Genomic DNA, 17747 nt, shown 5'->3' on the forward strand with positions numbered 1-17747 from the left:
AAGTGTTTAATGAAAGCAAGTCAAATGTATCATTAGGAATAATATGGTTTGTTTTAAACACATCATAGGTGATTCAGGCAGGACAACTTTTTTTAGTTTTTCTTATATTAGGCACATTTTTTTCAGCATACCTGTTTTCCAGACAGTTTTATACAATTCAATAGCATCATTCACATCCACTTGGAACTTCTGCATAATTTTCAAAATGTGATTGATCATGAATATTCATTATTGGTATTCTATTCCTCTTTCTTTAGAGCTACCAGAAGAAAAAAAAAATAATCAGTGTTTCTTGTCTGTTAAAAAATCCATAATTAATGATTTGAGTTATAAGGCAGCAACAGATTCAGTGTCAACTCAGGTCACAGTCCTTCAGTTCCATCTAGTGGGTAGAAATTATATTTAGTGGACACTGTTCCTAGACAGTTCCTTCAGGGCAAGACGACTGACTCATGAGGCCAGTCACTGCTGGTAGAGTAAGTTGAGTGGTAATGCCTAGCAAGGAATTCTGGCCACTCCTGTGTCATCCTTGCAGCCTCATGTCTTCATCCAGAAAGCAAAAGGACAGTCCAACAGAAAAAAAAAAGTGACTATGACAGAGCTGTGACAGGTTCTATGAATGGTTTATTTACAGTCTTCATCCCTGATGTGAAAAAAGAAAAAGCCTTCTTTGACTGAGCAGGCAGAGCTCAGCACAGCAGCCCATTGCATATCTGTGATTCCTCAGCCATGGGTGCCCACTGAGGCACTCAGTAGAAGTCCTACTGCTCCAGAGAAACAATTTCCAAGTGCTCACCTGCCCCATCCACATGGCTCCCTAACATCAGTTTAGAAACATCTCCTGGTGGAGCACCTCCCCGTGCCCAGGATCTGTTCAAACAATGACAAGGTGTGAAGCACTCGGGTCCCCAGGGATGTCTGACACCCCTGCAGGGAGCTGCAAACTCAAACATCCTGTGTGGATGTGGGAACAGAATGATCTGTGCATTAAAGGTACACCACAATCTTGATAATTCCCTTCTCATCCTGATGTCTTTAAGGAAATCAACTCAAGATGCTCAAGGAGGGCTTTCAGAGCAGCATCTCTCTGCTTCCTTTCAGTCTTTCACAAATACTACACTTTTCCTGAATCCTGGCATTCTCATTTGCTAAGAGAGCCACTCCATCCCTGAAGGCAATGGCTTCAGCATGGTGCTTCTTGGTCTTCAGTTTTAAGTCTTTCAGGTAGAATAATCACATTCTGATTCAAGCACTTGCTGTGCATTCACTTGGCTGAACAGAAGTCAAAATAAAACTCTACAGCACAAGAGCCCATTGAAAAAATCTGAGGGATGTATTACTGCACGATTCCCTCTCAGAGGGAGATTGGGCCACCCTTAAACTCCAGCCCCAGCTGATGAGAGCATCAGTTCAGAGGACACTCTCCAAAGCAGGGCTCCTGTGCACTGCTATTTGGGCACCACTCAAATTTTGGACAAGCAGAGTCAATAAATACATTTCCTTCTGACAGAGCCACTGCTTTACACAACTTGCATTCAGTTACTACTAGAGCTTTTGGCTGCCCTTTTATTTCCATACTCCAGTGTTGGGGTGAAGAAGTGAAGAAGAAAATAATTAGCATTAAAAGCAATCTGAATTTATATTTGACAACCTCTATAAACTGTGCAATGTACCCACAATACACCCCCAAATCTTTCTGTGTTCTTTTTACTTCTTTGGAAAGGTAATAACCAATGTAGCTGTGCAGGAAGAAAGCCAATTTATTTCAGCAAAGAAGGTCTGCAATTCAATTCATGTTCACCAAGAGAAATGTGGTTATTGCTCTGTGAGATAAGAGTGGATTGATCATTAACCTCACCCTGAGTGCTGGGAGTCTGGGTTCCCAACATTGCCAAGAAGGACCTCCTAAACCACTTAATATCAAAACAACTGAAGGAAAAAAAGCCTTGTGATTCCTTGTAAAGGTGTGGTATTTGAGAAACATGTAAGATCTTCAGGTCATCATTCACCACTGCCTTGTGACTGAAGGCCAGCCTCTGCCCTCTGCACTACAATAATGGGCTATTTGAAATAATACATTGCAGATAAAGCAAGGTAAGAACAAGTGACCCAGATGACTGATTCAAAGAATAGGAGAAACATAAAGCTCTTGCACGAGGATCCTGGGAAACTGGAATCCTTCAACTGCTTTGCAAATCACCCACAATTTGTTTTACAACCTGCAGTTTAGTAAGAATTGAAATCTTTTTCCTTGGGAAGGAGCCTCCAAAACAAAAATGACAGGATTCAAGCGTGGACCATTGCTGCAGTAGCCACCAGATTCTGGTTTGCCTGTTTCACTCTGAAGATGTACAACAGATGCTGCTGATGGCATCACCCCGAGTTCAGCAGTATTTTCTGAAGCTGACATGGTTCATGGATCAAGTTTCCTCAGGAGCAGATGACACAAACGTGGGGGGGGCCTTCCATTCTCATACTTCAGCTACCTTTTTTCCTTTGCTTCCTCTGAATAAAAAACAATATTGTTCTGTTTACTCTAACATGCTACAATATGTGCATACATAACTGTAGGCGACGCATGAGTTACTTCGAGATGTGCTTTTTCATTGAAGTGAGCTGATACTTGTACAAATTCTACATCAAGGTGGAAGGAAGGAAGGAAGGAAGGAAGGAAGGAAGGAAGGAAGGAAGGAAGGAAGGAAGGAAGGAAGGAAGGAAGGAAGGAAGGAAGGAAGGAAGGAAGGAAGGAAGGAAGGAAGGAAGGAAGGAAGGAAGGAAGGAAGGAAGGAAGGAAGGAAGGAAGGAAGGAAGGAAGGAAGGAAGGAAGGAAGGAAGGAAGGAAGGAAGGAAGGAAGGAAGGAAGGAAGGAAGGAAGGAAGGAAGGAAGGAAGGAAGGAAGGAAGGAAGGAAGGAAGGAAGGAAGGAAGGAAGGAAGGAAGGCTGCAGAGTGCTCATACACTGAAGCTGAAGGAACTTCTCCTGAACGGAGTTAAGATGTTTGTTCCAATGTCCTATGGACAAACTACTCTATCCCATGCACTCCGGCCTGAGCCAGTATTAAACATTCCAGAAACTTGTTGATTTGTTTGGATAGTTAATGGCAAGGCTGATAGCAGCAATGTTTTTCAGGGCCTAGAAAAGAAAGGGAAAAACAAAGTCACACCAAATATTCTCCTCGGGCCCGAAGTGTAAAGAAAATTCTATGAAACTAAACAGAAATAGCAACCTAGAATCATGGAATGGTTTGGGTTGGAAGGGACCTTAAAGATCATTTCATTCCATTCCCTGCCACAGACAGAGACATCTTCCACCAGACCACACTGCTCCAAGTCCCACCCAACCTGGCCTTGGACACTTCCAGGGATGGGGCAGGCACAGCTGCTTTGGGAAGCCTGTGCCAGAGCCTCACCACCCTCATGGAAACAATTCCTTCCCAATATCCTAGAGAAGCATTTGTGCATAGCTCATTCACAACTTTCAGAGGCCTGCCAAGGTACTGGAATGACCAAATACATGAATATGTCTTTTATAAACTCCACTGGGCAATGAGAAATCATTCAGTGTGTGTCACAAAGGTCCCAGACCCAGCAGCCCAGGGCTGTGCAATCCCACCTGTGCTGTGCAGCGATGAAGATGATCTTCAGTATTTAAGGCAAGCAAATACTCCTGTAGAGATCCAAGCTCCTGCAGCCAGAAAACATGCAATGAACACCAATGTTTCTACCAAAGGTGATATTCTACTAATTAACATTAAAATGCTGATCATTAGAGCAGTCCCCAAGAACCAAAGGTATCAGAACTGCATACCAGACTCTCCCAGACTAGAGCACAGTTTGTGATCACAAAAATGAGCTCATGACACTGCTCATACTTAAAGTTCAAAACCAACTCAATAAAAACCACATGCAAATACCTTTAAATTAATTATTAAACCAGGATTGCTCTCAGAATGAACAGTGTCTTTAAGGGCCTTAATAGTCATGACTATTACTTAAAGTCCAATGATGGATAAGGTAACAGAATTCCCCTCTAATTAGAATTTGCTGCCACACTCCAGAAGTGAAAGTTATTAATGTTTGTGTAGCTCTGAGGGATAAAGGAAAACTGCACTGAGTGTAACACTGAATTCTCTGTCATTCCCAGCACTGAGGAAAGGAGGAATAGAAAGACAAGAACTGCTTACAGTAACTCTGTTTTCTGTCACAAAGAAGAGTTCTGCCAGTGCACGATGAAGAGGAAGGAGAATACCAGGCTTGGCTGTGTCCTGACATGAGTTGTTTTCCATATGGGTGAAAAGCTGCCAAAGTGGCTTCAATAAGGTGAGGTCACAGTCCCTGAAAAAAAAATAATTTAAATGAAATCATGATGAAATAGTGAATAACCAGCATGCCCATTTCTGGGAATGGGGAGGTGGGGAGAAAACCAAAACCAAATCAAATTTAAGACAACAAAACCATACATTTTTGACAGTTAAAAATTATCCACTTTGCTAAATGCTCTTACATCTAGAAATACTCATGTCATACATATATAAGCTTAAGGACACATATCCCTTCCAAAACTCCATTTCAGGCTCAGGGGTACAACTAAAAATAATAACTTACAAGCTATTTACTTTACAGAGACTCAAATCATCACTTCACCAGGTTTTTATTTCATCCTTACCTTAATTCTGCAGTATAACTAATACAAAGAGAATATATTGCTAGAAAAATGAAATCTACCATTGTCCTGTTTTGTGATGATGGTTTTTTCTTTACAGTGACATTTAAATTCACAGACTTCTTTAAAAGCCAGGAAAGAAGAGAGAGTAAAACATTTCTGCTATCAAAACACTGTAAATTGCATCTGACAGGCCAATTAATAATACCTGCTTCAAATCACAGGGGTTTTTTTGCTTCAAAATAGTATGAGTTTAGTGTCTTTTTGTTCCCTTGCCCTTTGCCCTTGCAGCAGGCTGTGGAGCAGTGCACTCACCCCTGGCTGCTGCACTGCACAATTTTCAGGAGCAGGTGGATGGCCTTGAGACGCTGGTGCCCCGTTTGGCGACATGCCACTCCCACCTGCCACTCCCAGATTTTGGAAAGTGGAAGATGAGGAATTACCCTTTCCTCAGACAGCATCTGCTTGAGAATTTCAAACCCTGCAAAGAAAAAAAAATTAAATTCAAACAGCTGGTCAGTTTTGTAGGGATACATTCTGTTCATAAACTCAGTTTTCTCCATACGCCAAATATTGCAAGCCAGAAATATTGAATTAAAATATCAAACAAAAATCTGAGAACCCTAGATTACATCCTGACATGGCAACTCTTTTCTGAGGCAAAACTTACATAAAATTTAGAAAGAATCACATCCAAAATCAAATTTTTGCCCAAATAAGGCAAACAAAACACAGGCCCTCCCTATTACATGACATGCAGTAGAGTTTTGCTGATAGCAAATTATCCACCAGCCTCAATTTCATTAAAAATATTTAAACTTTAAAATAAATTAACAAAACCTCTTATGCTAGAAGTTAGACCCAGAACCATCCTATTTTAATGGATAGCCACTTTCAAAAAATGCAATTCCCATTATTTCTGTTTCCAATTATGGCATCCTGCAGTGTTTACTAAATACTCTGTGTAATTACTATCATCTAATGAGATTTTGGATTATTATAACTGCAATCTCCAAGTCTCTGTGAAGATTTTGTGTTTCTACCCCAAAGTCACAGGAAGAAAGAGACATCAGTTGAGTTTCAACTTGAACAAAACTGATCACGTTATTTCTAAGACACTGAATGCAAATTCTAAGTCAAGGAAAAGGAATAACCACAGGTCTCTGAAAGCTCAGCAAAATGACTAAAAAATGCCCTTTTCAATAAATTCTGGGCATCTCTTACCTGTCTGAAACCTTCCCAGATGACCTGCTGTCACTGTAAACTTATAACCCCACTCAGTGTTGCTCATGTCAGAAGTAAATCTGTAGTAGAGTGTGTCTCCTGTGTGCAGGGAAGGAAGAAAACCCACATTACTATTTTCTGAGTTCATTTTGCCATCTCAAATACAATTTAAATGAAAAAGTCTGAAATTAATTTACGCTAGATGTCTTCGTTCAAGAGAGGTGGTTTTTTATTTTTTGGTAACTGAAACACAAAGAACAGGTGACAAAGAGGAGGCTGAAGCAAAAGTCACAATGGTTTCCCCTGTCTAAAGATACTGGACAGGAAGGATAATGTCTTCTACATTTTTGACAACTAAATAGAGAAAATTGAAGAAACTCCATATTCTGCATATGTAACTTCACTTTTCCAATTGTGTTACTGGATCAGTTATGATTTATGAAACAAGAACCCCTATAGAGGCAGCCAAGTTCTTTATAACAATACTTGAATTCCTTGGCCAAAAGGTTTAAAATATTTGAAAGTAAAAATTTTACATGGCAGAAAATTAAATTGAACATTTTTACTCCAAGCAAGAAAACTGTTAATCACTTAAAAACAGAAGGACTATTAAAACATTTGACCACTTTACAATCAGGCAAAAAACATTCAAAAGGTTTTTGCCATTGTAGCATCTATACCTTCAAAGATAAATCCTGGTGGCTGGCTGTTACAAAACATCTTTGTACCTACTGTGCTCTACAATACTAGAGCTGTTAAAATATCTTTCTGCCCCATGAAAAAGCTTGTCACCCTGGGACAAGCAGGCTAGATTTCACTGGGAAGCACAATTTTCAAAGTTTCACAAATAAGAAAAATTTTGAAAACATTTTTTAGGATTTAAAATGAAATATCTATAAAAGAATGTCCTTTTTTTCATGAAATGGTGTGGTGGTTTGTATAGGTTTCCTGAAATAGACAGTGTTCTCTTTCACTCATAGGAGAAATCCCTTCAATCAAATGAAAAGCCCAGAAGCCTTTAAATGTCTGTTTTCAGCTAAAACCTGCTGGAATCGAGAGCCTTAATGCAGCCAGCCTGGGTTGGAAATGAATTTCCAGTAGGTGAAACTCAAGTTTCACAGCCAAGGCTGCTCTAAACAATGGGCTTCGAAGTTCAGCTCCTTGGCAAACCTCAGCAACTATTAGGGAGGAAAAAGAAGACAGACAGAAGTCCACAAAAATCTAAAGTATTCCTACAGAACACACATGTGCTTTTAACTAGCACCTTGTAACCCAGGAACAGCACCTTGTAACCCAAACTGGTTTGCTAAGAAAGCTCCTAAATCTCTTTACAGGTGCTGACAGTCCTTGAAGTCAAGAGCTTTCTGCAGCACCCCAATGCTCAGTGAGTTAAAGCAGTTTAAAATCAGAAGCAGGGGACTGTGCAGTCCTTGAGCTCCCTGGCATTTGCTCCTCACTGTGCTCTCACCAATGTGCTTAGAGAATCCAGAGTGCAGCTGGCAGGCAAGGCCTGGGTTTTTTCCAGCTGTGCTCTGTGGCACCAGCTGGAGCCAAGGTGCTGGCACTGGTTCTCTTTGCTCAGAGCAGCAGCAGAGCACACAGACAGAGATAAGCATATATTTCTCTTTTTTTAAATAAAAAAATGTGCTTCCTGTGGAAAGTAAGACAAGGCATAAACAATGTAAGTGAATATCGTGCAGAACAAGGACTGTGCTGGAACAGAATCAAGATCAAATTTGTTTCCAGTAGCTGAGTGCATGCTTTGACTGAAGGGTGGAAAGAAAAGGTCACAGCACAACAACAGATAAGCCACTTTTCAGAAACAAATGCAAGAGCAGCACGTCAGAGCAAACAGAGTGAGACAAGGAAAGAACTGGCTTTTTTCCTACACATCTCGGGAACATCCACATTGAACTCATCAGCAGTTTCTCTCAGGAGCCTCAGCAATATCCTACAGAAGCCTGAATCAGTGCACTCACCTGGAAGCTCGAAGTCAGTCCATTTCTGGGGAGAGCCACTGAAGCTGTGCCGGTCCTGCTGGAAGTCACTGCTGCTGGACATGAGCAGCTCATCACAGCCCTCCTCCGTGTTACACTGCGAGTCAAACTTGATGGAGAGGTAGATAGCACCAGGAATGTGAACTTTATCCTGAGGAATAAACACAACAGCTTTGAGTCCTGTCACACTGAGCCACCCAGAACCCATTTAACTTTCACCATACAAATAAGGGAGACATAAAAAATATTACAGCATCTCTGTGAGTAAAAAAAACCTCTTTGATATTTTTACTCAGAGCTAATTTAACAAATGTAAAGCATGGCCTATTGTTCACACTAGCTATTAAGCATGTAAAATGAATTGCCAGCAATGCTTTCCTTTTTCAAAAGCAGTGATAGCTGCTGATATAAATCTCACTGCCAGAACCTAAGGGGTTATATGCATTTTAAAAATAAAAACCAGAAGAGTCAGAGCAGCAAGGAAATTGAAAATCCCAAGACTGCCCAGAGGCAATAATTACTTACCAAACTATATCAGAAAAATGCATGCAAACAGTATCAAGAGAAGAAACTGTTTGTGTCAGGGAAAGAGTCTAAAATGAGAAATACAAGAAAAAAGGCACCATTCCTACTTTAATCTAATAGCACAAGGGAGTAACTGAAACAGATCTTTGGAAGGAGGGGTAGAAATATTTGATCATTAAGGCTTTGAAACTATTTACAAATCTGATCTGCTTCAAATACATGCACAGTAAAACCATGTAAGTGATGCACTTTTCATATGATTGAATTAGAATTACATTGAAGTGCCTGATTGAACACATTTCTATGCTGGGCAAGGCCTGAGCTATCTGACATCAGCCTTTTCCAAGCAAGACTGACCTGACTTCACAGGTGCTTCAGCACCTAAGTCCCACAGATACCCACGTGGAACTCTGAGAGGTTTCTGCTCCAAGCCCTGGGTGATTTCAGCTTCAAGTCATGCCCTGCAATCCATGCCTGCCTTACCTCAAAGTTGGTATTGTTGTTGTAAGGATGCTGGGATTCCCTCATCTGCACTGCCATCCCTGGCTCCTCCATGAACTGACAGGCTGTCAGGGCCATGGTCCCCAGCATGCTCTCCTTGCAGCCATGCAGCACTTTCTGGAGAATCTGGGGAGGAGAAACCTCATGTAAATACAATTTGCTGTCAAAAGAACATTTATAACTGTCATGCTGATGGCTGACACGAGTCATGTCCAGCCACATAATATTTTGGAAGAGACAATCAAGGTACCAGCAAGAAACAAAATAAATTCACAAATGATGCCTACAAGTGTCATCTCCATAAGCACAAAAGATTTCACTCTGCCCTCTGTTCTAGATCTTTCATTCTTCATTTGATAAAAGCACGACAGATATTGGCTATGTCTCTTCACACAAATGCTAGAATCAATGCTAATCCATAAAATAATTAACAGGAAACTAAAGCTGTCATCAAGTGAGATAAACAACTTTGTTACCATACTAAACAGGCACTTTCTATACCTACAGGTTTTGATTTAAATAGAATATGTCATCTATTTCAGCCTTCAAAAAAAAAAGTACAATTCTGTGCATAAGAAGAAATGATTAAGTATCAATTAGATGGCTGAAGTTTTGAAAGCAGCATATGCAAGTCCTGTGCAATTTAAACTACCCAAACACCAGGACACACTAAATATAATTCACAACCACTTGAGTCTCCCTTTTTCTTATTTTCATACCGGTGCATAAAAGCCCTGAGTTAGGAATTCTGTTACTTGAGGCCCTTTCAGATCATCAGAACAACTCATTACATGTCTTCATCTGCCACCTCCTAACTCTTCCTATAAAATATAATACACCAGCTCAGGCCAGCAAATCCACCAAAAACTGATTTCTTGGGAAAAGGAATTTAAAAAACAAAGGCAGCATTTAGCAGCTCCCTGAAGGCACTCTTTGCCTTGCAGAACAGCCTAAGACAAAGGCTAGGCTTTTGCATTTAATATGCCTTAATAGATTTTATTCTATCAGTTCATCCTGCCCTTTTCTGAAGCCATAAAAACACCCTGGGGCAACAATTTCCATGACTTACTGTGTCAAGAACCTGTTCTTTTGGTTTGTTTTGGACCTGCCACTTATTACCTTAATCTGACACTCCTTTGTTTTCTTATTGGGAGGGCCAGTGAATAATACTTGCTCTTTTGTATGCTATTTACTGCTTTAAATCTACAGAGAAAGAGGAACAGACTTTTCCATTACTCCCCCTCCCTCAGTGCCCTACAGGGGAAAGATCCAGAATGAAGAAAACCTGTTGGTTCCTCGTACTGAAGTTATTCCATGGCTGTAATAATTCCTGTCATTCTTCTCTAGGCCTCTTCCAATTGTACTGCATTGTATTTTAATTTTTTAATGAGATGAGAGAGTCACTGCAGTCCAAAAGAGTGCATAGTATTGGTTCAGTGGCATATCAATGCCTTCTGCTTTATTTTTCATTCCTTCTTTGAAGATTCCCATCACTTGATTTGCTTTGACTGCTGTGAAGCCTTGAGCTGACATTTTCTTACAACATTCTATTGTAATTCCAAGATCAGTTCCACCACCAGCTCATCAGTGGAGTAGCAGGAATTACAATAGACACATTGAGATCTAAGAAAAAGCAGCGTTTAAAAGGCACTGCCTATTTTACCAATTTCTCTAGATTACCATCTAGATTGTCTGTTTTCAAAACAGATTGCATATTTTACGAATTTCTCTTTCATAACTGAAAGACTTCTCTCTACAGAGCTACTTTTTCCATTTTCTGTTAACAAGATCAGCACATCAGGACACTGAAATATTCCAACTGTTTTTTTTTTCAGAACTAATTTAAATGTCGGAGTTTCAATTTAGTTGAATAAAGCAACTGCAAGTATTTTTATTAGTCAGAGTCTCAGGGCATGTAGGCACAGGTTTTGTTCACATGTCCAAGTGAAATCCACTTACTTTTTCCCACAGCTGCTTCTCCTCTAGCTGCATCAGCATGTCCAGGATGTATGTCATATGGGCTGGGCCACTGAGGTCTAGGATTTCCTCATTTATTGCCACATCATCAGGCCACTCAGCTAACAAGGATGCCAGCACATGCCTGGCATACAGAACTGCAATTGCCTCATTGACACGGTACAGGTATTCCCTCACAGCCTTTTTGCTCCTGGAGTCCAGCTCCTTGTGCAGGAGGATGGAGCTCTTGGTGCGTCGCTGCTTGGCATAGCTGAGCTGCAGGTCACTCTCTGTGTTGGTGATGAGTTTCTGGGCTACAGGATTGGTTTCTTCTGTTGCTTTATCACAGAGGACAGGCTTGGACTGCAAGAAGAAAAATGCAAGTTTGAAAAGAGGCTGTCAATAATTTTATTGACTTATGTTTGGATATCTGAAAAGTCAAACGGCAAGCTGAATTTACAAATTAATTTGGCCCAAAAACCCCAGAAAAGTGGGATGTCTCAAAGCTACAGATTTCCTGAGAAACACTGTTCATGTCTACACACCTCACTACACACTGATGCATGTGTGGAAACAGCAGTCAGAATTCTAACCAGAAGTGTTAACTGAAGCTCACCTACAGAGGTAAAGCTACCAAGTGGCCTGAAATGAGGCAATTTGGGAGGGACTTTTGGAGATCACTTGGTCCAAATTTGACTTCAATAAATATCTTTTGAGATAACTTCAAAACCAGGCCTTTGTCCATTAAAGGTTGGAGAAATTCCAAGCATGGATATTTCACAGCCTCTGTATAAGATGTTGAAAGGCCCATTTTTTTCTTATAATTACATGAAATTGCTTCAGGAAGCTCCTTCCCCTTTGCTATGAAACTGATAAACAGCTGTGCTGGTGACACCACATGGCCAGGAGTGAGCCCTCAAAATAAAGCAGAGCTGTGGCACCCTGCTATTGAATGCAAAACCTAAAGCTTGTGAGTGTAGGGTCTACTTTACAAGAGAAATTCATTGCTTCCTTGTTCTGCTGAATTTACTGTAAGATAACAATAATATGCTAAAACAGTAGCAGGGCATAAGCTTACAGCAATGAGATATAATCTCTCTTGTGTAAGGGGAGGAAATTACAGCCTGCAATCACAATTTGTTCTCCTGACCTGGGAATCAAGTTTCACTTCCTTAAGGAAGGAATAACATGGAATAAATACTTGCTGCTTGTACATGCTCACTCATTTTGACATAAAACATTGATAACAGATTATTTCAGATGTAGAAAAAAATTCAGAGGTTTGAAGTTACTAAACAGAAGCTACTGAATGCCAAAATTCATTATTTTCCAATGGCTGCTGTTTGCAGAGGTGTCCATACCAAACAGGGTAAGATGATCATATCTGTATCCACTGCCTTGGAACTCTGCTCCTCCAGTCTCAAGCGTTTGCTGGGCTGCCACTTCTGAGCCAGTGTCCTGATCCTCTCATCCGTGGTGATCACATCTCCATCAAACCTTGGCAGAGGCAAAAGAACATCAAAAATACACAAATGTGTTTCCAAAGTAATGCAAACTCAATTAGGGCAATTAAATGCAAATTAAATCTTCCCACCTTCTGTTTTGGAAAGATTAAACTCTGCCTATTTTTATCACATTAACTGTTTCCCTGTTCTAACAAGCCAAAGGATTTAAATGTTACAAAATCACTCATTTCTGTGAGAACATGGTGTCTCTGTGAGATGCTTTGAGTACCAGAAGCCACATGTGAGCTCTTGACTCTTCCTCAGCTCACAGAATTCAGAGCCATAGTGGATCTTCACATGGGAGCTACCTCATAGAGAAGAGCATGTGATGGGTTTCAGAAGATGTGACTTGCTTCCATAAATACAACTTAGCAGCAGTTTATTTCCTTACTTTTTCACACATGAAAACCAAATCTTATCCTTGGAAGAATTTCTATTCAGCACTGAGAGGATTTTAGATTTCCCCCCATCACTGTTTCTCTGCTGGACCCAAACTCTCACATACCTCTTCTGAACTTCCAGGAAAAAGGAATCTGTTCTTTTCATCTGCAACTCATACATGGCTCGAAGAATGTGGAGAGGTGCATTAAGTGCATCGTGTGTCATCTGAGCAAGGAGCAAAAAGAAATGGAAAAAAAACCTCAAAAACACATTAGAGGGGGAAAAGAAAGACTGCATTTCTTTAAGGATGATCTAGGCATTATTTTCCACTTTGTAGGTAGAGAATTAATGAACTTAGTATCTGGATTAATAATAAGAAGAAGCAATTTAGCAAAGCACTGTATAATGATTTTTTAGCATTCATTACTGTAGTTCTATTTCAATTTCTTTAAAGAATGATGCATTGAAATCATAGACCCATACTCTATAAATTTCGAAGAAAAACAACATATGAATTACCAAATGTTTTATGCAACTAGCAAATGCAGATTTACTCAAAAAGAGGTAAACTAATTTAAATACCAAGAAACATATTTTGGTGGCTTCATCCAGGCCCTCCAGAGGATCAAGTTTGTTCTGCTCTGAATCAACAGGACCAACAACAGGCTGCTCCACATCTTGATCCTGTTCCCTGTCTTCCAGTTCAGTATCCTCCTGTTCAGCCAGGGAACTGATATCTTGCTTTGAGGAGTACAGCATTATTGACAAAATCTACACAGGAAAAAGGTAGCATATGGTGTGACAGCTGTAGGTATTATTAGTTTATTTGCAATCAGCATCTTAGAGGAACGTTGTCAGACCTGGACAGTATTTAACACATGTTACTTACAAAGAAGCACACATAAAAAATAAAAAAAACAACCCAAACCACAAAACAAAACAATTTCCCACATCACTAATGAGTTACACCTTCCATGCTGCTGCAAAGACAACTTCAGTGATTAGCTGACAGTGCAAAGAAAGTTGAGAAAGTAATTATTTAACCATTTCAGTACATCAAAGATTTGAAGATTCCAAGACAAAAACAGAGCAAAAGTGACTATCACCAAAATGCCAGTGATGCCCCTACACACCCTTCCCCTTTGAAAACAGCCCTTTGGCTTCATCATAGTCCTAAAAATGAATGAACACAACTCCTGCCTAAAATAAAACATAACTAACAGCTGAACCACACTTATCTTTCAGCAATTAACAACTGTGAAACAATATGCCCACATGTGCATTGATCTCCCCACCTGCACTACAAAAAATCTTGTGCAAGTCATGCTTTTCTTTAAGATTATTTTCTAAATTGAAGAAGGGAATTTTCAAGAACAGTCTAAATAAAATCCATAAAACAATCCGAGTAGGTGAGTAATGTCTCATCCTGTAATTTTTTTTCCAAATGAAATCAGATTGAATTCTCTAAAGCAGGAGCTGATTTTCACTAGTCTGTTATCCACACGATTATGATGGGCAGAAGGAGGCAGATTCAGGGATACAGTTAACATTCTTTTACAGACTAATTAGAGATAATCTTAAGTCTCCAGGAGGGCAGTGCACTGCCATAACCTTTCATTCCACTGTATGAAACTTTTAGCAAAATGACACTTTTCTTACCTCCAAGTCTCGGAGAAGCCAAGTCTTACTGAAGCCAGTTCCTTTGCTACACTTCTTCACCAGAAGTTTGAGCAAACCAGACTGAAGAAAGGCAGACTGGATCTCCTTAAAACCATGAATCTGCACACACAGACACACACACAAATAAATCACTAAAAAAGGAACAATGCATCACAGTGCTTGCAAGGCCTTGTCACATAGCCTTGGGTGAATTTCCTGCCCAGATGAACTACACTGGGAATCTTTTTCATTTCCCTAAAATAAAAATCTCCACTTCAAATCCCTTAAGGGGATCATCTATGAAATGCACAGGGTAGTAACTGAGTATGTGTTTTGATTTGACAGTCAAAAAAGAAGAAGAAGAAAAGAAAAACTTCCTTTTCAAATACTGCAGGAGTGGGCTCCACTCCATAAAATGTTATCTCCAGGAATTTCTTCCTGAGCTCTCCTGAATGGCTGGCCCCCACAGAGGAGAAGCAAAACAACTTCCAGCTCAGACTCACCAAAGCTATTTAAAGCCCAGCAACATTTTCAACACCCTACAGACTGGGAATAAAGGGATCCTAGAAATGCCCTTGTAGTAATTCCCCAGTGTGCTCAGTCAATACCCAAGTTCCTGTAGCTCAGGGTAGAACATGAATTTTTATTTCTCTATCATCAGGTACCTTCAGAGTTCTGTAAAGGCCCTTCAGAGCAAGTGACAAGACCCAGGTTGTTTCCACGGCCTCAGCATAGCTGCTGTCCATGCTGGTCTGCAGGAGGTGGGTGGAGATGAGGACAAAGTGCTGCAGGTACTGTCTCAGCTGGGTCTGGGAATCACTGCCCTCCTGCTCACATTTCTGAATCAACTGATAGTCTTTCACTGCAGGAGAGAAAAAACAATTCACTTGGTTCATATGGAAATGTTGTGGAATCATCTCTTAGTAGATATGAGTAGGCTGAGAAATGAGACATCCTTACATCAATTATGTTCTAATGAAGGTCTTAGACAAAAACTCTCAGATTCCCTCAACAGGCAAGAAAGTATTTCATTTTTCAGAACAAGTTAAAAATCCCCAGGTCACTTCTGGCAACAGCACATATTTGCACACTAGCAGTACAGCATGCAAAGCGTGCACATGTTGAATTTTACAATTAAAATGGGGAAAATTCTGACCTGCAATTGATATGATGAAATAAATATTGCTGGTCTTACTGTTTAAAATGTCAACAGTTAAGCAAAAAGAAAAGCTTTTATATTCAAATCTTCCTTCAATATCAAAAAGTGGTTTAGTCTGTTGACTTTTCCAAATGCCTTTTACACAACTTCAGCAGTCAAATCTCAGGACAAACTTTGCTTTATTAACTTCACAATATTAGGTCATACAAAGAGAAAAGCCCTTGCTCCTAAAAACCCAACTGATTTGTTACATATTAAATGTTTCACTTGGTCCCAAATTTTAGGGATATCCAAACTTTTTTTAAATTAGCAATTGTTCTAGAACATTAAGCACAGGTTTGTAAAGGATAAGACAAGCACTACACAAACCTTGAAACAGAAACAACTGCTTCATCTTCATCAAAAGCCAATTATTTCTGAGATTTCTAAATTAACAGAATGGTCTCAACAGTTTTCTAAGTCCTTTTCTGAATAAAGATAATCGAAATAATTACTGCAGAAGCTTCACAATTTGGCAGTGACCTGCAAGCAGAGTTTGGTCACTTATGAGCAGAAAGTCAGGCAACTTAGTAATAATGGAATTCAAACTCTGCAGACCTGCACAGTGGTCTGGTTAACATTTGCTTTTGGGTATTCATAACAAACTGTAAGGAAATACTGTGTGATTCTCTGATAAAACAAAAATGTCACAGAACCTGTTTTTCTCTTTCGGGTTTTGATGTCTACAACCACTGCCCTGTTTTTCTCAGTGAAGTGTTTCAGGATGATCACGTTGTGAGGCTCATTAGCATTGTCCATGTACACAGAACGAGTGCCCATACACAGCACCTGAAACAGCAGCAGAACTCCAGTTAGGATTTGGAATACTTATTTACAAATACACAGCCATGTCTTAGATTTTTGCTTATTCTTGCTATTGTATTTTTTAGCTGAACCACTGCTTGATGCCTGGTATTTGCTCATCTTTAGAAAATGGAAGTTTGAGTCTGTAAAAGAAATGTCTACAACAACCAACTTAGTGCTGCACAGGCAATGTATCAGTTATGAACATCAATATGGAGAATGGATTGTTTTACTTGTATAAAAATCCTTTTAGGTACTGAAACAAATGAAGCTGGTTTGCTTGTAGCAGTTCTAAGCTGCATCCAAAGAAATGCCAGGAAAAACCAACTCTTTTTTCTTCATTACATCAACATCAATTGTGCACAGGTGGAAAGATGTGAACTTGACACATACCAGGTTTTTAGAATTTATAAAGGTTATTCCTAATTGATGGAATATGTAGTATTTAAGAAGAGGCACATAAAAGCTTTAACCAATTTCGTTTTCTTTAGGACTGACAGACCACTTACCTCAGGAAAGCCAACCAGCACCAACAAAGTGAAGATGTTGGTGTGCTTTAGCTGGAAGGGCAGCTGCTTGATGCAGTGGTCAGTGAAAGCAGCAATCACTCCGTGCCACTGTGCAGAGGAGTTCAGAGCCCGAAGGATGTCTGCCATGGAGCTGGCCCAGTCCAGCCCTACACGGCTGCAAACACAGAGCAGGCTGCATTAGGAGGCCTGACTGCACACTTACTGAAGCTCTTCTTCCTCACGACAGATATCACTGGTCATTTCAGCTTTCAAATTATTACACAACTGTTTTTTCAAATATTTGAAGCTTTCATGCCACCTGACACATGAATTCTGCTTTGTTCTCCATAGAGCATAAATACTACTCTGATTTCTGAGAGGGTCTACAGTCCCAAATTAAAGTGTGCCTGAACATTGCCACTGTTAACTCTGAATTTTAGTTTAGATCTCAGAAGTTTCTGTTTGCATGGCAGCATGAGGTTTATTTTCCATGTATGTGACCACCTGCTCACACTGTGAATCACATAAATAACCTACAGGGACTGGTCTCTTACACTAAAGTTAGTTTTTAGACGAAATCCTTTCCCTCAGCTTATGCTCTGGATATTCTGCCTTTAAATTTCATATGCTTTTTTATTTGTTTATGAACCCTCCCTGTAAAGCACAGTTAGAATAAAAAATAAGAGGCATGACATTAATCTCAGAATGCTTGAGAGCTTTCTCAAGATCTTCAAAATCTATCCCTCCCTGCTGTTTCCAGTTAATTTTTACTACAAAAAACTTCTCTCTCAAATACTCTAACATAGATCTAGAACTCAGCACTGGT

The 17747-nt window shown here is 39.9% G+C and overlaps 1 protein-coding gene across 2 annotated transcripts in view; it reads right to left on the reverse strand.

Moving 5' to 3' along the window:
- Positions 1-2828: 2828 nt before the first annotated feature.
- The window catches only part of ZZEF1 (zinc finger ZZ-type and EF-hand domain containing 1), a 54303-nt gene continuing 39384 nt past the window's right edge, over positions 2829-17747 (reverse strand). For both annotated transcript variants that reach the window (XM_088177046.1, XM_014887995.2), the window contains exons 41-55: positions 16922-17096; positions 16265-16397; positions 15076-15272; positions 14411-14530; positions 13334-13522; positions 12876-12976; positions 12227-12362; positions 10869-11228; positions 8892-9035; positions 7866-8034; positions 5887-5985; positions 4978-5143; positions 4184-4334; positions 3613-3684; positions 2829-3132 (exon numbers count right to left, since the gene is read on the reverse strand). In XM_088177046.1, coding sequence (XP_088033172.1) covers positions 3058-3132; positions 3613-3684; positions 4184-4334; positions 4978-5143; positions 5887-5985; positions 7866-8034; positions 8892-9035; positions 10869-11228; positions 12227-12362; positions 12876-12976; positions 13334-13522; positions 14411-14530; positions 15076-15272; positions 16265-16397; positions 16922-17096 — 2287 coding nt within the window. In that variant the 3' untranslated portion in view covers positions 2829-3057. The remainder of the gene's footprint in view (positions 3133-3612; positions 3685-4183; positions 4335-4977; positions 5144-5886; positions 5986-7865; positions 8035-8891; positions 9036-10868; positions 11229-12226; positions 12363-12875; positions 12977-13333; positions 13523-14410; positions 14531-15075; positions 15273-16264; positions 16398-16921; positions 17097-17747) is intronic.

The sequence above is a fragment of the Sturnus vulgaris genome, chromosome 21, assembly GCF_052056855.1.
Source record: "Sturnus vulgaris isolate bStuVul1 chromosome 21, bStuVul1.hap1, whole genome shotgun sequence".
Taxonomy (NCBI): domain Eukaryota; kingdom Metazoa; phylum Chordata; class Aves; order Passeriformes; family Sturnidae; genus Sturnus; species Sturnus vulgaris.